The sequence below is a fragment of the Oreochromis niloticus genome, linkage group LG3 (genome assembly GCF_001858045.2).
Source record: "Oreochromis niloticus isolate F11D_XX linkage group LG3, O_niloticus_UMD_NMBU, whole genome shotgun sequence".
NCBI classification, from domain to species: domain Eukaryota; kingdom Metazoa; phylum Chordata; class Actinopteri; order Cichliformes; family Cichlidae; genus Oreochromis; species Oreochromis niloticus.
This window is the reverse complement of record NC_031967.2, coordinates 42,522,745-42,543,191: the sequence shown is the minus strand read 5'-3', so window position 1 is coordinate 42,543,191 and position 20,447 is coordinate 42,522,745. Positions and strand designations below refer to the sequence as shown.

The 20,447-nt window shown below is 37.7% G+C and overlaps 2 protein-coding genes across 6 annotated transcripts in view; both read right to left on the bottom strand.

Annotated features, from left to right (window-relative positions):
- LOC100695786 (zinc finger protein 239) overlaps positions 1-20,447 on the bottom strand; it is a 630,955-nt gene that overhangs the window by 328,298 nt on the left and 282,210 nt on the right. The window lies entirely within an intron of this gene.
- Positions 1-20,447, bottom strand: part of LOC102079722 (uncharacterized) — a 65,287-nt gene that overhangs the window by 8,535 nt on the left and 36,305 nt on the right. The window contains exons 5-20 of one of the 5 annotated variants that reach the window (XM_025901132.1): positions 17,092-17,370; positions 15,852-16,115; positions 15,037-15,306; positions 14,654-14,932; positions 6,817-7,080; positions 5,999-6,268; positions 5,616-5,894; positions 3,881-4,150; positions 3,498-3,776; positions 2,483-2,593; positions 2,320-2,335; positions 2,151-2,224; positions 2,011-2,061; positions 1,872-1,928; positions 563-622; positions 102-167 (exon numbers count right to left, since the gene is read on the bottom strand). In XM_025901132.1, the coding sequence (XP_025756917.1) occupies positions 102-167; positions 563-622; positions 1,872-1,928; positions 2,011-2,061; positions 2,151-2,224; positions 2,320-2,335; positions 2,483-2,593; positions 3,498-3,776; positions 3,881-4,150; positions 5,616-5,894; positions 5,999-6,268; positions 6,817-7,080; positions 14,654-14,932; positions 15,037-15,306; positions 15,852-16,115; positions 17,092-17,370 (2,889 nt within the window). Of the gene's footprint in view, positions 1-101; positions 168-562; positions 623-1,871; positions 1,929-2,010; positions 2,062-2,150; positions 2,225-2,319; positions 2,336-2,482; positions 2,594-3,497; positions 3,777-3,880; positions 4,151-5,615; positions 5,895-5,998; positions 6,269-6,816; positions 7,081-14,653; positions 14,933-15,036; positions 15,307-15,851; positions 16,116-17,091; positions 17,371-17,473; positions 17,744-18,285; positions 18,550-18,746; positions 18,783-19,108; positions 19,230-19,819; positions 19,968-19,998; positions 20,363-20,447 lie in introns of those variants that run through there. The other 4 variants (XM_025901134.1, XM_025901137.1, XM_025901139.1 and 1 more) reach the window with 4 other exon arrangements.

Below are 20,447 nucleotides of genomic sequence, written 5' to 3'. Positions count from 1 at the left end.
GGATGTTCTCTACACTGACTAACATTTCTCAACATTAGATATTATCTTGTTTGAGTTCATCATTATAGCAACAAATGAGTCTGTTATTTCTGTGCAATTACCAAGAGCTGGTTGTGACTTGACTTCAGAATAAGTGACTTCTTCAGCTGCTGCAGAGGCTGATTTTTCTGCAAATAAAGACATTATTAGTCAAAGATGATTGTCAGTAACATCTTAATTCTAAGTCCACACAGCCAGCAGGATGACAATACCTCAAATCAGCCTTTTAGACTGAGGGGTAAAAAGTGTAAAACAGACAGCAAAAACAAATGTGTACCTTACTACTTTGACCTCACAGCCCATTGTTCCTTCAGTGGGCTGGTTTCAGTCATTATGCAAATGTACTGTTTATAAGATTTGGGGAAACCTGCAGTCAGCTGAGACTGAAGAAGTCACTTGGATGAGTGACGAAACGTTTCTCCCACAAAACACTACGTCCAGATGAACAGAATCAACTTTTGGAGATTTACTTTCCTGGATAATTGAGAATGCATCAAGACGTGTACTTTACTACTTTACTCACCCTTGTTTCTCTTGGCTTTAGCTCTCTTGTGGGAGACCTCTGCATACAACAGGCTGTCATCTAAAGGAGGACAGACAGACGATAAAGATAAGAAGGGTGGAGTAACTTTGATTTTCTTTATACTTAAATCGTAATGTCAGTGAAAACTCATCACATGAACTGACTGAGGGAGGTTCACATCTACTGAAAATGAATTTTTTTTACAGCCTGTTGTTGTCATTATTAAAAATCTGCTTCTTTCACATTGTGCCTACATCAAAAACAGCCAGTGAGGATTTAGACGGGTCTCCTCAGTAATAGATGACCCCTGATATTAGAATCACATGAAACACGAGAAGAATGATGCTGGCTAATCTCATTTAAAATACAGATCTTTGACATAATTGGACTAAACTGAACATATTGTCTCTGTTGAGAACAGGATTAAAATGAATCATGTGATAATAGGTTAAGGTTTATAACCTCCAGCACCTATAAGAACATAAAAACCTTTATGGAAAAAAAGTAATTACATTAAGAAAATGGAAGCTCTGAAAAGAAAAAACATTTCAGCAAAGGTTTTAAATACTGAAGGAATAGGACTGATTATTAATTGTTCTTTGGTTTATTGTTAAAAAGATTCATTGTTCAAATTAAATTAAGGGAACATTCAACTATCACAGTATGAAATATTTTCATTCAAACTTCAGGGATATCTGACTCCATTTCACCTGTTTTGGTGCAACTCAGAATTACAAGAGGGGCACTGAAGAGGAAACAACAACAAAAACCCCAAAAAGAGAATATTTTCGAGGTGGTGCTCTCTCTCATTGCTCTCTCTTTATCCCCCTGACTGACTTTGCTTGTTGCTGTTGTTTAGTCGAGCTGCACATTGCTGTGCTGTGACTACATCCTAGTAAAGGACATGAGGCCTCGTGCTGTGTTCTCAGAGTCTATTTCTAACAGTTTGATCAAAGAGAATGGGCCATCCTGGTCGACCTGTGCAGCCTGATGGTGACGTCTCACAATACCAGCAGTTTGCACCAAAGCAGCTGAAATGGAGTCACAATGTTTTATGCTTCCTAACTACACTGAATGATGTCCCTGAAGTTTAACCTTTTAAATGTGTTCCACTTTTTTCCGCTTTCCTCTCTATTTATTTGTTTGTTTGTTGAACAGAGCACATTACAGTGATCAGCTGGTTTCTTGCTCATTCTTCTTAGAGCAATAACATGAATGAAAATCTACTTTTTCCTTCATTTGGATACTACTGTTCAATAAAAGCATTTAAACTAGTGTATTTTGTATTGGTAGCAGATTAAATACTCACCTTTTTGAGTGATGTTTTTAAACTCAATCAAAGAATATGTGACATCCCCAGATTCAACTAAAATAGAGTTCAAACATTTACACATAAATGAGAATAATCAAAGAGTTTGCATACTTATAAACTGCTGTTTATACTTTACCATTATCTGTGTCATCATGGTCTTTGACTGATTCATAGAGACAAGCATCACCTACGAAACAATTAAAACTCATATACATGGATCTGATCATCTTACAACCAGAAATGTCTAAAGCAGAACTTGTCAGGGTTAAGGCTGACCTTGGTGAGGAGAAGCATGTTGGCTGTCTCGAGCGTCATCCTGGTTGATCGTTTGGTTTATGGTTTGATTTGTGCTGGAACATAAAATGTAGTAAAACAGTGGATTTAATAAGAAACACAGGATGAAATTCTGGTTTGATAAAAAATGAGAGAGAAGATTTAAACAAACCTGGCAAAACATGAATCTGAAAAACAAAACAGAAAAACACAATCAGATGTTTTTATTGCAAACTGTCCTGGTGCTGTAACGTTACATGCAGCATTCAGGGTACATCTGTAGTTCTGAACAATTAGATTATGCTCAGTGTAATATCAGAGAGAAATGGTTTCACCCTTTGACTGTATGAAGCGACACAACAGCAGAAGAAGAATCAGTAAAAGTCCACAGATGAGTCCAACGATCAACAGAGCAGGAAATGAAGAGTTTCCAGTCCTGGGCACTGCTGTATAAATAAGAGGATTTAATTACATGTATGTAAACAGATTTAAATGTACAACAGGCTTCACATGAAGCACTATTTACAATACCAGAACTCCTGATCACATCTGCTCCACTCATGTTATTTTACATGATTTGGTAATATGTACAAAAAAGCACAAACGAAAGAAAATTTTCTCTGTGTAACTTGGAACCAACAGGATCTCCAGGACAGATGTCAGCTGGTGCAGTGTAATATACAATTACTTCGACTATATAGAGGCAAATCGAGGCAGTGCTGAAAGCTAATGGGGGTCCACCCAGTACCAGCAAGGTGTACCTAATAAAATGTCTAGTAGCCTTCTTAATCTCTGAGGTGTGTCCCATTGTCACAGATGTATAAAATCAAGCACGTAGCCTTTACAAACATTTGTGGAAAAATGGGTCAAAAAGAGCGAGCTTCCTCTTTACAGAGCTTCTCTAAACTAAAACAGCGTTTTGTCTCACTTGTGTTCATGATTACGATAACTTGTGAACTCATCATCTACTAATAATCTCAGATAAATTAAAATCTCAGTGACCTCGAGGTCAAAGTTAGAGGTCTGTGTATGTGTGTGTTTTATTTATGTTATCAGCTGGAAGAAAATTTCCATGAGACTTTTAAAGAAGGAAAATGTAGTTTTGTCATTATTTGTTTCGTACATTTAAAAGTTTACAAAGTGTTTTTAATAGACACACGTATATGATGCTTGTTTATTTCATCATTTTACTGGGGTGATGCTAATAAAGCTCAACATTAGCTTAATACCAGCTAAATATTCATTTCACAAAGTGTCGGACAAACTACGAGGCTACTATCAGGTTGATGTCATCCTGTTCTGATCATTGTTATGTTTGTAAAATGAAGCTCAACAACAAACATGACTTACTTGATGCTGACAAGTTGAAGGCTTCACTCCACTCTGTTGAAGAATATGAGTCATCTCTGCGTCGACTCTTACACATGTAGTCTCCACTGCTGGACTCAGAAACATTGAATATCCAGTAATTATTGTGAGTCCACTGTGTGGTTTGGTTGGGTCCTCTCCATCTATACTCCCACTCAGTGGTTTCACCTCCTTCCTGCACCTCACATGTCAGACTGATCGTCTCACCGCTGAATATCTGAGGCCAGCTGGGTCGTCCTTTTACAACAACCTTATTGGAAACTGTTTATTAACAGTTAAGATACAAACAGAAACATCAGCTCAGCAGAGAAAACTTAACACTGTGTGTCTGAATGTGAATTTCAAACTAAAATAACTGAACTCACAGGTTTTCTCAATGGTGACATCATTGCTTTTATCAGTGTAGTAATCTGGGTTTCCTCTTCTTCCTCTGCAGTGGTAGATTCCTCCTTCAGATACTCTGATTACTCTGTTTTGTTGATCATCTGTTCTGATTTGAACGTCAGTGTTTGGGTCACGTCTGAACCACTCATATTTCCAGCCAGCAGAGCTCCCCACAGAGCAGGTCAGTGTCACACTGCCCCCTACTGGTATGATTGTTGATCCTGGAGTCAGAGTGGCTCTGGGTTTACCTGCTGTTAGGGATAAATGGATAAAAGATTGTTTCATTTTTGTGCAGTCTGTGAATAAAGTAAAAATAATTGTAAAATGGTACATTTTGAATAAGAACATTATTAAAAATGTACTCTCTATTTCATTAATTGGATGAGTTTGAACAGGCATCACAAATTAATAGTAAAAGCATCCCAGCAGTGTTTATACTGGTGTCATCTACTTTCTCCTCTCACACAGGTCTTTAATGCATTTCCATTTATAAAGTGGCCTTTCCCTTTCTGCATAAAGCCTTCCTGCTCCCAACAAAACCAGATTCATCAGAAGATTCTCGCTAAGGTAAGACTCAGATGTCAGACCACACAGGACCAGATCATCATAGCTGCACAGACAAATCTCTAATAGCACCACTTTAATTATGAGAGTTCTAACTCTTCATTTCTGGCCTTCGTTAGATATTATCATGTAACTACATGATTTATTAACTGCAGCAGTTTGCTTTGATTTGGCATCAGTCAATCTTCTTTCCACACCATCACTAGAAATCAGCATCCCTCCCTCCCTTAGAAAAACGTATCTTCATAACTTACACACTAATATCAACATTTCACACATCACTGCATTAATAAAACAAACTCATCCATTATTGCTGAGATAAAATGTATAAAAACATGTAATCCATGAAGAAAACCCTTCAAACAGTTCGGCCCCCTGTGGAGGAAAAAATGTCTGTCGCAGTCATAAAATGTTGTTTTCACATTAGAGATGTGTTCACATTCACAGCACACAGCAGAAACTATGTTCACATCACTGGGCTCTCTCCACCATTTCAGCTGCACAGACATCACAGAGTCACCATCTCTGTTTCTAGGCTGCCACAATAAACCAGCTGAACAATGAAAACATTAGATTTCTGCTTGTAGCTCCATCGGTCACCATGACAACATCTCCATCTGAAATATTACAACAAACCTTTTCTCCACCTACTCATCTCTGTTTAACTTCCTACAAGCCTCACTGCTCTTTCTATGGCTGAGTAACAAAATCTACACCAGACAGAAAGAAAGACCCAAAGCCCCCGGTGACCCCAGGTTACATCACTGATGATGCGTCCAATCACATTCAAAGATGTATCTTTCACATTAATGTCCCTCCATTGATTCTCCTCCATCTGCTCCGTTGTTTCAATGTGTGTTTGAGGTGAAGCTGATGGGTTTTCAGTCCTAAATATTTCACCACAGCTCTGAAACGTGTTGTTCATCATTGGCTTTTATGCTAAACGCAATCATGGTGAATGACACAGAGTAGTTTAAACATTATAGCAGATAACAGACAAGGATAACTTTTATCACTGTTTAATATAAACTGTAGTTTTCTTGTTATTCACTTTGTTTACTTTAAAGTGGTCAAAAACAGTTTTCAGCAACATTTTAGCCTCACTGATAAACTATATCTGAGTTTACTACTTACTATGGAGCTGATACGTACTTGATACTGACAAGTTGAAGGCTTCACTCCACTCTGTTGAAGAATATGAGTCATCTCTGCGTCGACTCTTACACATGTAGTCTCCACTGCTGGACTCAGAAACATTGAATATCCAGTAATTATTGTGAGTCCACTGTGTGGTTTGGTTGGGTCCTCTCCATCTATACTCCCACTCAGTGGTTTCACCTCCTTCCTGCACCTCACATGTCAGACTGATGGTCTCACCGCTGAATATCTGAGGCCAGCTGGGTCGTCCTTTTACAACAACCTTATTGGAAACTGTTTATTAACAGTTAAGTTACAAACAGAAACATCAGCTCAGCAGAGAAAACTTAACACTGTGTGTCTGAATGTGAATTTCAAACTAAAATGATTGAACTCACAGGTTTTCTCAATGGTGACATCATCACTTTTATCAGTGTAGTAATCTGGGTTTCCTCTTCTTCCTCTGCAGTGGTAGATTCCTCGTTGAGATACTCTGATTACTCTGTTTTGTTGATCATCGGTTCCGATTTTAACGTCAGTGTTTTGGTCACGTCTGAACCACTCATATTTCCAGCCAGCAGAGCTCCCCACAGAGCAGGTCAGTGTCACACTGCCCCCTACTGGTATGATAGTTGATCCTGGAGTCAGTGTGGCCCTGGGTTTACCTGCTGTTAGGACAAAAAAAGGAAAAATGCATTATTCATTATGAACTCATAAAAATATAAAAAAGGGAAAATTTCAAAATATGGTTTAATGTGGTGAAACTTTCCACCCACATTACTCTTTATCATATTTTTCTATTTATTTTCTCTCTGTGTTCTTTGATTTTCTTCTCGTGTCTTTCTCAACATGTTGATATTGTTTCTGTAACTCTGGTTTAAATCTCTAAATAATTACAGTATAAATGTTTGTCTGACCTGAAAAAGTCAGATTAATGTAAACTATCACAGGTCACTGCTGAAGGACACACAATGATGGTTTCACAGCTCTGTGTGGTTTTTGGTTTAAATAACAGAAACATCAGTCACCTTAAACTTTTCATGTTTCTTCTTTTTCTTTGTTTTAAAGTTTAGAGTCTGTGAGTATTTTATCACTGTGTGTACTGTGAGTGATGTAACAGGTAAAATCAGTTTCCTGGTTTAAGTTCAAGCTTCACAGCAACAGAAACAAGTTTCCATGACAACATTATTTAGTGTACATGTCACTGACCACTTACCCTTCACAGTTACAGAGACAGTGTTACTGTTCTTTGTATTCTGTGAGCTCTTCCTGTGAGCAGAGCAGCTGTATTTACCACTCTGAGCTGTAGATGCAACTTTTAATCTGAGACCTTTGTTTGTGCTGGAGTTGAAAATTTCTCGACCGTCCATGATAATTTTGTATTCCCAGTCAGTGTGTTCTCCTTCCTTCATGTCACATTTGAAGTTAACAGTCTCTCCGATGAAAATGGTCGAGCTGGGTTCAACAGTTAGCACAGCATCTAGAATCCAACACAAACACAACATCATTGACCTAAAACACTTTTATGTACTTTACAAATCAAAATATGTGGTGATATGTTCATAAACTTGTAAATATATTGAGAAATAAAGAAAAACAGAAATGGAAAGTGTTTAAGATTGATGCATTAAGATTAATATTTACTAAATAAATGAAAAGTGCAAACTGTTCAGTCACCTTGAGCGTGTCCACTGCAGAGGAGCGTACAGAGAACTGCAATAAAGGAAGAAACTTCACACATCATCAAACTGAAGACTCACTCAAGCATGGCATCAGTCAAACACATGTGGTGTTACCAGTGGCTGCTATGATTGGTTTAAATGATATATTTAATGTAAAATGCATCAAATTATCACTGATGAAGAAACAAACCTTTCTTAGACAAACTAAACCAGCGTCAGTGAAATCTAATCCAGTCTACAAACAACCATGTTGAGAACAAAACATGAACTGAAATGCTGCAAATGACTGAAACTCTGTCATTTTACTAAAACATGTTCATCAGTCAGCATGAATCAAAGGAAGAAGTGATGCACTCACAGAATAGGCCCAGCTCACAGAGGAAAGTGGGTCCCATCCTCACATCCAGCTGTGACACGTCTGAAAACTTCTACGACTTTGTGTGAAGAGAAAGAAGAAGAAGCACACGAGACGCTGAGAACTGTGAAGAAAACAAAGACTTTAAAACTTCTTCTCTCTCTGCCTCCTTCCTTTTACTCAGAACTATCACAGCTTAACAAACTCTGACTACAGGATGATTTGACATGTTTGGTGCTGCAGAAACAAATTACTGAGATTTTTATGAAACTAAGTAATAATTTACTTAGTTGTAGTTGTATCATACACATGTGAGCTGAATAATGAATAGACAAAATGAACAGATTACAAGTCCAAGAGAAGCTTTAAATGTGAAGTACTTTTGTTTTGCATCCAGAAACACAACAAGAACACAGCTCTGTCTGCACCTTCAGGTCTCATACACACACTGATCACATATATGCACGTGTTAAACAGTCTTTGTCATAAATCACATTCAGACAGTATAAATCTAATTGTCAAAACTGTTCCACTCCTGAAACTAATAAAATGTGTTTGTGTTCATTCATTTGAAACCTCACATGGAGAACAGGCAGAGGTAAGTTTGTGGACACTTTTTATTTTTTAATTTTAGTTTAGTTTCTTTTTACTCTTTAAATCAATAAACAAATATTGAGCTAAAATTCAGTCATAAAGTTATAAGTAAGTAAGTTTACCCTGGATGGTGAAAGTGGCCTCTATCGACTGTTTTTCTTTGTTAGGTATAATTAAGAGTTTTGATGTATTAAACATCAAGACCATCAAAACATTTGAAATCTTGCAAACATTTCAAATCCTGGAATAACTGCATTGGAAGCCTTGACATTAAAGTCTTGGAGCTCGACTGACTTCTTACAGAAACAACGATGGACATTTGTTTCCTTTGTCTGCTCCTCGTCTGCTTGTTGTGTTTGCTGGGAGCTTTGCCACCAATAATAGTCACTCTCACAGATGCTCCACCACACAAACACATCATTCTGATGGGTTCAAACTGCTGTAGAAAAGTGATTAAAACCATTAGCAAGCACAAGAAGAGACATTTAGTATTTTCCTCCTGCCATAGAAATATTAATCAGCTGCTGATAATTTTCAAGGAGCCACGAATCACTGATTATATTCTAAAGGCTGCTGCACAAAGTCATTACATTGCTTCAAAATACAACAAACACGTTTCCACGAAGCTTTATAAACAGTTAAAAAAAAGGTTATATCAGCCCAGAGACAAAATACTTACTCAGAGCAAATGGTCACAGCAGGCAAAAGCACTTTTTCCCATAACAGTGAAATCTTTAAATAAAAATACTTTATTTATCATTTTAACTGACAAACTTCATTAATGTAAAGTCATCACTGCAGTCTTTGAACATGAAGTTCAGTTCTGGTCAAATGTTCACTCAAATTCAGGAAGTGAGATGAAGTCCCCTCCCTCCCTTCTCTTGTCTCTGTTTCCTTAAAAGTAGCTGTAACTGTTGTATTCAAAGAGGTGAAAGCTGTTAACTTTGTCACTCAGTAACCACACAGTGAGCTACTTCCTGAGGCTCATGGGAAATGTTTTTGAGATCGAACAAACTTTGACTGACTTTAAAATGGCAGGTCGTTCAATCTGCAGCAGATAATCGTTCAGTTACAAGCACAGACTGAAACTCACTGAGATGAAACTGAAGAAACACTTTAACTCAAATCCAAAATCCATTTCCTGAAAATACTGTAGGAGTTTTCCATAAACTGTTTGAGAATTAGTAATCAGAGTAAATCCAGATATTACAATTCTTTAGGCTGACTACAGACAAACACTGTCAGTCTCTGACTGTTGGACAACAGAGCACAGCTGGAAACACAGATGTTGTATGAATGCTCTAAATACATTTGTGTTTCTTGTTAGGTTTCCTGGTGAGCTTTAGTGTGCTATGCTGGACTTCAACGTTAGTCCCAACATCAATGTGCAATCGTTCAAACCACTGTACAGCACACTTCATGGGCCTGATAGAAGAAGAGGAAGAAGAATGCAGTTATGTTGCTTGGCCTCCACTTACACCTGTTAACTTAGCAGATTTAAAGAAAAATATCATTAAATCAGTGACTGTTTGGTTAAGCTGCAATGCGATAATTGTAAATGAAGCTTATGTGTAAGTTGAGTTGTCTGTGTGTAAGGAAGATCTGTAATCAGTCATCTGCTTTCCTGGCTGTTAGTCTGCTTTTCTGTTCTCTGCATCACTATCACTGTCAGTCTCTATACTTACATCATTACTCAAGTCCAATCATCTTCTTGCCCTCCTTCTTTGGGCCAATCAGCCTCCACTCTGTATGGTTTAAATCTGTGCTGTGTCAGGAGGGGTGCTGAGCTTTAAGCAGAAACAGTGGTGGAGACTGCTGAAAATCCAGACAGTCTGGCCTGTGTAAAGTGCGTAAACCCAGTTTGCATAGTGACAGAACTGCAACCGAACCAGCCAGTGGAGATGCTAGCTCAGATAATGGTGGAGCTTGCAATGATGCACTGGGAGAAGGTGGTGGACACTCAGAAGCAGCTGGAGGTTTTGCACAACAAGTCAGAGTGTCAGACAAAAGTGCTGGGCAGCTGGGTAGCTCGGGCTGGTTCCTTGCCACCTAGGCTGCTCCCCCTAGCCCTGGCAGTCGCACTTTATGTGGACGCTGATGATCTCAAAGCTTTCCTGGAGGTCTTTGAGGTAACACTGGATGCGTGACGGTGGCCGGCAGAGGACTGGGCGCTGTTGCTGTTGCCTCTGCTTTCAGGGAAGGGTCAGGTGACAAGCAGCTGCTTCAACGATGTCTGCCATGTTATTTTGGACCAACTGGGGCTCACATTTGTAAGTTCCATCATCACAATTTCCACCGCACACATTTAGTCTTTCTCTCTCTGCTTTTTCTCCATATGTACCACAGTTATGGACACTACACCCTATTCATCAGGAGCCACATATGTTATCATTGATGGAGGTCCCTTTCGAGCATCCAGCTATTTCACCAGAGTGCACGTGAATATTAACATATTCATAACCAAGAAGTTCTGTTAGAATAAAGAAATAATCAACCAAAGACAAATATTTGTACTTAATTTGCTAATTTTATATAAAAGCTGAAAGACAGCACTGTAACTGATGTAGATGATGCCCAGTAATGTCTAATGACAGATGCATTTACTGAGCTATGGATGAAGATTGTGGCCAAACTCAAGTTAGCCACTCGACCAATGTCCCGTCAGAGGAGATGCTTGCAGATGTGAGCACTGTCTTACGCACCATCCTCACACTGAGTTCATATAAATCTCTGCCACAATAATCCTGCGAGCTGTTATGTTTTCTTTTGTCTTTTGCTGTACTTTTCTTGTTAAAAGAACACACCTGGTGCCCTGGCAGTAAGTTGTATAACCATCTTATTCTTTTCCCCCTGTTGATACAGTTTTATTGAGGCTTTTAAGAAATAACCAGTTATATCTGATTTGATCTGACTGACTGTGACCTTTTAGTTGAAAACCCTGAATCAGTTTACCCGTGTCACACTCTGTTACGAGATCAGAAAGAAATAAACATAAATGATGTCCATATTTATTAGCATCAACACAAAGAAGTGGATACATATTTATATTACTTGCAAGAATTTGAACATAATTTTATTGAAGTTCGACAACAAAACAGATTCTGACAGGCACGTGCAGGAAACCACACATGTAGATTTAACAAACTGTACTTCCTGGTAATGGATGTTGTATTGTTGTAATTAATTATTTATGATGGGTTATTATTCATCTTAACATACACTACTGGTCAAAAGTTTTACAACACCCCAATTTTTCCAGTTATTTAATGCAATGAAATGGTACAAAGGTAAGTGGTGAACTGCCAGAGGTTAAAAAAGGGTAAGTGTAACACACAAGGACCCACACCAGAGTCAGATTGTGCTTTTTCATTTACTGAAGTGTACACACTGCTTTCGGTTCAGCACCCACGTCACTCAGCTCTCCAGCTGACTGCACTGCTCTTTACGCGTCTTGGCATCACTAAAAGATTCTCATTAGAGGAACTATCTCCACCCTCTCCATCAGTGTCCCTGGCACTGCCCCCTGCTGCACCACCCCTCCCCTGCTGCGGAGGCAAAGACCACACCCCTGCCACAGGAAGGTTACCCGAAACTGCAAAATAATGTACATTTCAGGATAATACCAAAAGGCCTTTTTCAGAACACACTGGAACACATTGTGGTGCCATACGCTCGTGATGGTGAGCTGCTCTTTATGGACCTGAAACGAAATCATAACAAACAGCAGTGAAACAGACTCATGGACATGTATGTAAATTATATACGCTGCCCTCTGACATGCACTACATTATGTGTGCAGTTTCATTATTCTACAGAAACCAATAAAATAATCAATAAAAGTTTGATTAAAGGAATTTATAAAAACAGGTTTTAGTCCACACAGGTTTAAAAAACACCCCAAAGTTTTTACTATTTCACACTCAGTTTTTACATTTCTTTCATTTTCTGCTTTAGCAAATCTTTCTGTATATCCTCGTCCTATCAGTCTCCTCCACCCAGGCCTAATTTTTAAAAGGGGTTTGTATTCATTCAATAACATGTTTTTCTTAATCAGACAAGTTCTGCATAGACAGGAAGGAAACATGGAGGCAGAACATGACAAAGATAAGATCTGATGGCTGAGAACCAAAGTGGCTCTTCAGTCACGAGGAGAGGCTCCACCTACTGTTGCGTCTCATAGCTCACATAATTCAAAGAGAAAGAATCACTTTCCACAGGAAGAACCTGGACCATCACACAGGTCACCCAGCTTCCTAAAGAGGAAGGCTGGGGCAGTATTTATGAGTCACAGTCAGTTATATTCAGAGCACATTAAATGAACGCTCTCTTTCTGTGCATCCATGCTCGACAGCATAAAACTGTAAAATGTCCTCTCAGCCTGAAACAGATCTACAGGACATTAAAATGATCGTCTAATATAACTGAAACAAGTGAAACACACTGAGTGAGAAGATAAAACAGTTAAAGAGCTCCTGTAAAGATTTCATACCTGGGGTTGAATTTGGATTGACATTATAATAGTCAGAGCTCTCCTCTGGGTCACCACGGGGCTCTGCTGAGGTGATGGAATGAAAGCATTTAAAAAACAAACAGTTTTGCAAATTTAATATCTTTTATGTTGGATACTCACGTGTCTTGTTAATCACTTTGAGCTGAATCACAGATAAATCACCTTCTATTTGACCTGAAATAATAACATTATGATTTATTTTAATAATAATCACAGTTATTTGATAAAAGCCTCCATGAGCTGTGAATGAATTAAAGTTCATACTGTACCAGTCTCAGTGCTTTTAGAGCCTCTGATTGTCTCATAGACACAACGATCACCTGCAGGTCAAAGAAAATTATTCTACTTATCATTATTAATATTATTAAGTATTCTCACCAGTAACATTTATATTAAATGTTGTTATTGTCATAACTTTGTTTAATTCACCAGTGTTAAAACTGCAGCACAGTCTTGTTGCAAAGAGCATCAGAATCTTTTAAACTACATGAAAAGCTAACCATGAAGAAGAGAGGAGTACACCTGCTGCTGATCTTCATCCTGACTCACCCTCTGGTCATCAGCTGAACCTTTATTACAAACTTCAAAGAAGACATTTGCTTTTACATGGTTATGTTTTATACATTTTATACAACAGTTTCAGCTTCAGGCCTGCATGCTGTGTCTGTGCACATAAATATTTAAAGAGTAAAATCTCTGAGATCAGAGGAACAAAAAGTCTCACCTTTGAACTTCATGCAGCAACACAGCAAGAGCAGGAGGAAAATAAATGTGATTCCAGAAATTAGTCCAGCGATCATTAGAAATGAAGAGCTCTCAGAACTGAGCACAGCTGTTGTAAATAAGAAACACTCAGTGTTGAATTCAATAATTCAGAAGCTGCTTTAAAGACAATAAATATGTTCAAGGTCTTTGGATTTTTTATTTCTTAAGGATGTGACTTTCAGTCACCTGCTGTAGTTTTTTAGGCCTCCCAACTCTTCATTTTTTTTCTGTCCCTTGTCCAGTGTTCTCAGATTTTCTAAGGACAGCCTGGACACCATGCTGAGATATGCCAAGTGTTCAGCTAAATAAAAACTCTATTGAAATCATTTTGCTGGTACTGTTGTAAAGGCTCACCTTTCAGCACATTCACTTCACCAGATGCACTTTGTTTCTTTTCCTCACCTTTGATTGGGTGTGGTGCTTGCTCTTAATTGCACTCACCTGTCACTCGTTATATAAGGACTGCACTCACCTACCCCTCACTCTTTCTTCACTCCCACATGGGGCGGCAACTGAGGTTAGTTTCTGTTTGAGTCTCCTGAGTTCAAGTATTATTTTGAGTTACTTAAATCATACTATGTCCTTTTTAGAGAGAGCAGTCCATGTGTGTCTTTCTTACCCGTTATCCAATAAAAGGACAAAACCTGCAAATGACTGATGACTGCTTAATCTCATTCTAATCGGATGAGCCCATGATGATGACTACTTAAACCCTGAGCCTTCCTTCCTCCAAAACAGGTACAAAAATAATATTGTATCAAACTGTTATCTTCAGCATTTTTCATAGATTTAACAAAGAAAGGGAATAAATTATTTGTTTATGTGATAAGCTGCAAGTAACACAACATCTAAAGATGCAATTTAAAATTGTCTGTAAAACAGTGTCTGCAAAGTGTTATATCACAAAAAGATTCAAACAAAGAGCAAAGATCGTTGCTTTGTTGTTATTGTTATCACAGTTATCACTGTCCTCTTTATTCCAGCTAAATAATCATTACACAAAGTGTCTGACAAACTATAAGTCTACTATCAGGTGCAGCTCTGTGTCTCACAAAAAAATATGATTTGCTTTCTGGACCATTTACTTCGTCCTGTTCTGACCATTGTTATGTTTGTAAAATGAAGCTGAACAACAAACATGACTTACTTGATGCTGACAAGTTGAAGGCTTCACTCCACTCTGTTGAAGAATATGAGTCATCTCTGCGTCGACTCTTACACATGTAGTCTCCACTGCTGGACTCAGAAACATTGAATATCCAGTAATTATTGTGAGTCCACTGTGTGGTTTGGTTGGGTCCTCTCCATCTATACTCCCACTCAGTGGTTTCACCTCCTTCCTGCACCTCACATGTCAGACTGATGGTCTCACCGCTGAATATCTGAGGCCAGCTGGGTCGTCCTTTTACAACAACCTTATTGGAAACTGTTTATTAACAGTTAAGATACAAACAGAAACATCAGCTCAGCAGAGAAAACTTAACACTGTGTGTCTGAATGTGAATTTCAAACTAAAATGATTGAACTCACAGGTTATCTCAATGGTGACATCATCACTTTTATCAGTGTAGTAATCTGGGTTTCCTCTTCTTCCTCTGCAGTGGTAGATTCCTCCTTCAGATACTCTGATTACTCTGTTTTGTTGATTATCGGTTCTGATTTGAACTTCAGTGTTTGGGTCACGTCTGAACCACTCATATTTCCAGCCAGCAGAGCTCCCCACAGAGCAGGTCAGTGTCACACTGCCCCCTACTGGTATGATAGTTGATCCTGGAGTCAGTGTGGCCCTGGGTTTATCTGCTGTTAGGGAAAAAGGAAAAATGCATTATTCATTATGAACTCATAAAAATATAGAAAATGGAAAATTTCAAAAATTGGTTTAATGTGGTGAAACTTTCCACCCACATTACTCTTTATCATATTTTTCTATTTATTTTCTCTCTGTGTTCTTTGATTTTCTTCTCGTGTCTTTCTCAACATGTTGATATTGTTTCTTTAACTCTGGTTTAAATCTCTAAATAATAACAGAATAAATGTTTGTCTGACCTGAAAAAGTCACACTAATGTAAACTATCACAGGTCACTGCTGAAGGACACACAATGATGGTTTCACAGCTCTGTGTGGTTTTTGGTTTAAATAACAGAAACATCAGTCACCTTAAACTTTTCATGTTTCTTCTTTTTCTTTGTTTTAAAGTTTAGAGTCTGTGAGTATTTTATCACTGTGTGTACTGTGAGCGATGTAACAGATAAAATCAGTGTCCTGGTTTAAGTTCAAGCTTCACAGCAACAGAAACAAGTTTCCATGACAACATTATTTAGTGTACATGTCACTGACCACTTACCCTTCACAGTTACAGAGACAGTGTTACTGTTCTTTGTATTCTGTGAGCTCTTCCTGTGAGCAGAGCAGCTGTATTTACCACTCTGAGCTGTAGATGCAACTTTTAATCTGAGACCTTTGTTTGTGTTGGAGTTGAAAATTTCTCGACCGTCCATGATAATTTTGTATTCCCAGTCAGTGTGTTCTCCTTCCTTCATGTCACATTTGAAGTTAACAGTCTCTCCGATGAAAATGGTCGAGCTGGGTTCAACAGTTAGCACAGCATCTAGAATCCAACACAAACACAACATCATTGACCTGAAACACTTTTATGTACTTTACAAATCCAAATCTGTTCTGATATGTTAATAAAATGATAAATATATCGAGAAATAAAAACAGTAATGGAAAGTGTTTAAGATTGATGCATTAAGATTAATATTTACTAAATAAATGAAAAGTGAAAACTGTTCAGTCACCATGACAACATCTCCATCTGAAATATTACAACAAACCTTTTCTCCACCTGCTCATCTCTGTTTAACTTCCTACAAGCCTCACTGCTCTTTCTTACACACACAAACTTTACAATGAAATGACCTCAGTCTCTGTTTACAATCAGGTAACAGACCAAAAGTCTGCTTGTCCATAATAAACTGAGTCTCCCTCAGGACCTATTAGTGCTCGAAAAGGATCAGTCTGAGTATGATGACTGGGGTTAGTGAGGATGGTAGTGATAGAATAGAACAGAATTTTTTTTAGAATAGAATTCAACTTTATTTTCATGTCACATGTCACAGGTACAGGGCAACGAAATGCAGTTTGCATCCATCCAGAAGTGCTTTAGCCATGATATAGATATATTACAATATATATTAGCAATAATATATATAAGTATATTACAGAAATGGGTCTATTATGGTATGTTATAATGTACACGGTATGAAGTATGTTATGAATATTCTATAACTATAAGTATGTACAGGCTGTAGTGAGTACAAGCTATGTACAGGATATTAATATGAAATAAAAAAACTATACAGAAATATGAACTATGAAAGTTATAAACAGTTGTAGGATTAAAAATTATTGTATGTACAGAATGATGACACGGTAATAACAATATTTGGATGTTTTTCTTTAGTCCCAGACGTCCTATGAATTTAAAACGGTCTATAATGAAGCTACTATCAGGTTGATGTCATCCTGTTCTGATCATTGTTACGTTTGTAAAATGAAGCTCAACAACAAACATGACTTACTTGATGCTGACAAGTTGAAGGCTTCACTCCACTCTGTTGAAGAATATGAGTCATCTCTGCGTCGACTCTTACACATGTAGTCTCCACTGCTGGACTCAGAAACATTGAATATCCAGTAATTATTGTGAGTCCACTGTGTGGTTTGGTTGGGTCCTCTCCATCTATACTCCCACTCAGTGGTTTCACCTCCTTCCTGCACCTCACATGTCAGACTGATGGTCTCACCGCTGAATATCTGAGGCCAGCTGGGTCGTCCTTTTACAACAACCTTATTGGAAACTGTTTATTAACAGTTAAGATACAAACAGAAACATCAGCTCAGCAGAGAAAACTTAACACTGTGTGTCTGAATGTGAATTTCAAACTAAATGACTGAACTCACGGGTTATCTCAATGGTGACATCATCGCTTTTATCAGTGTAGTAATCTGGGTTTCCTCTTCTTCCTCTGCAGCGGTAGATTTCTCCTTGAGATACTCTGATTACTCTGTTTTGTTGATCATCTGTTCTGATTTGAACTTCAGTGTTTGGGTCACGTCTGAACCACTCATATTTCCAGCCAGCAGAGCTCCCCACAGAGCAGGTCAGTGTCACACTGCCCCCTACTGGTATGATAGTTGATCCTGGAGTCAGTGTGGCCCTGGGTTTACCTGCTGTTAGGAAAAAAGGAAAAATGCATTATTCATTATGAACTCATAAAAATATAGAAAATGGAAAATTTCAAAAATTTGGTTTAATGTGGTGAAACTTTCCACCCACATTACTCTTTATCATATTTTTCTATTTATTTTCTCTCTGTGTTCTTTGATTTTCTTCTCGTGTCTTTCTCAACATGTTGATATTGTTTCTGTAACTCTGGTTTAAATCTCTAAATAATTACAGTATAAATGTTTGACCTGAAAAAGTCAGATTAATGTAAACTATCACAGGTCACTGCTGAAGGACACACAATGATGGTTTCACAGCTCTGTGTGGTTTTTGGTTTAAATAACAGAAACATCAGTCACCTTAAACTTTTCATGTTTCTTCTTTTTCTTTGTTTTAAAGTTTAGAGTTTGTGAGTATTTTATCACTGTGTGTACTGTGAGTGATGTAACAGATAAAATCAGTTTCCTGGTTTAAGTTCAAGCTTCACAGCAACAGAAACAAGTTTCCATGACAACATTATTTAGTGTACATGTCACTGACCACTTACCCTTCACAGTTACAGAGACAGTGTTACTGTTCTTTGTATTCTGTGAGCTCTTCCTGTGAGCAGAGCAGCTGTATTTACCACTCTGAACTGTAGATGCAACTTTTAATCTGAGGCCTTTGTTTGTGTTGGAGTTTAAAATTTCTCGACCGTCCATGATAATTTTGTATTCCCAGTCAGTGTGTTTTCCTTCCTTCATGTCACATTTGAAGCTAACAGTCTCTCCGATGAAAATTGTCGAGCTGGGTTCAACAGTTAGCACAGCATCTAGAATCCAACACAAACACAACATCATTGACCTAAAACACTTTTATGTACTTTACAAATCAAAATCTGTTCTGATATGTTAATAAAATGATAAATATATTAAGAAATAAAGAAAAACAGAAATGGAAAGTGTTTAAGATTGATGCATTAAGATTAATATTTACTAAATAAATGAAAAGTGCAAACTGTTCAGTCACCTTGAGCGTGTCCACTGCAGAGGAGCGTACAGAGAACTGCAATAAAGGAAGAAACTTCACACATCATCAAACTGAAGACTCACTCAAACATGGCATCAATAAACACATGTGGTGTTACCAGTGGCTGCTATGGTTGGTTTAAATGATATATTTAATGTAAAATGCATCAAATTATCACTGATGAAGAAACAAACCTTTCTTAGACAAACTAAACCAGCGTCAGTGAAATCTAATCCAGTCTACAAACAACCATGTTGAGAACAAAACATGAACTGAAATGCTGCAAATGACTGAAACTCTGTCATTTTACTAAAACATGTTCATCAGTCAGCATGAATCAAAGGAAGAAGTGATGCACTCACAGAATAGGCCCAGCTCACAGAGGAAAGTGGGTCCCATCCTCACATCCAGCTGTGACACGTCTGAAAACTTCTACGACTTTGTGTGAAGAGAAAGAAGAAGAAGCACACGAGACGCTGAGAACTGTGAAGAAAACAAAGACTTTAAAACTTCTTATTCTCTACTTCCTTCTTTTACACAGAACTATCACACCTTAACAAACTCTGACTACAGCATGATTTGACATGTTTGGTGCTACAGAAACAAATTACTGAGATTTTTATGAAACTAAGTAATAATTTACTTAGTTGTAGTTGTATCATACACATGTGAGCTGAATAATGAATAGACAACATGAACAGATTACAAGTCCAAGAGAAGCTTTAAATGTGAAGTACTTTTGTTTTACATCCAGAAACACAACAAGAACACAGCTCTGTCTGCACCTTCACCTTCAGGTCTCATACACACACTGATCACATATATGCACGTGTTAAACAGTCTTTGTCATAAATCACATTCAGTGACAGTATAAATCTAATTGTCAAAACTGTTCCACTCCTGAAACTAATAAAAGGTGTTTGTGTTCATTCATTTGAACCCTGACATGGAGAACAGGCAGAGGTAAGTTTGTGGACACTTTTTATTTTTTAATTTTAGTTTAGTTTCTTTTTACTCTTTAAATTACTAAATTACTAAAATTCAGTCATAAAGTTATAAGTAAGTAAGTTTACCCTGGATGGTGAAAGTGGCCTCTATTGACTATTTTTCCTTTTTAGGTGTAGTTAAGAGTTTTGATGTATTAAACATCAAGGCCATCAAAACATTTGAAGGCTTGGAAACATTTCAAATCCTGGAAGAACTGCATTGGAAGTTTTAAAATTAAAGTCTTGGAGCTCGACTGACTTCTTACAGAAACAACGATGGACATTTGTTTCCTTTGTCTGCTCCTCGTCTGCTTGTTGTGTTTGCTGGGAGCTTTGACACCAATAATAGTCACTCTCACAGATACTCCACCACACAAACACATCATTCTGATGGGTTCAAACTGCTGTAGAAAAGTGATTAAAACCATTAGCAAGCACAAGAAAAGACATTTAGTATTTTCCTCCTGCCATAGAAATATTAATCAGCTGCTGATAATTTTCAAGGAGCCACGAATTACTGATTATATTCTAAAGGCTGCTGCACAAAGTCACTACATTACTTCAAAATACAACAAACATGTTTCCATGAAGCTTTATAAACAGTTAAAAACAGATTGATAGATGATCAGCCCAGAGACAAAATACTTACTCAGAGCAAATAGTCACAGCAGGCAAAAGCACTTTTTCCCACAACAGTGAAATCTTTCTTTTTTAA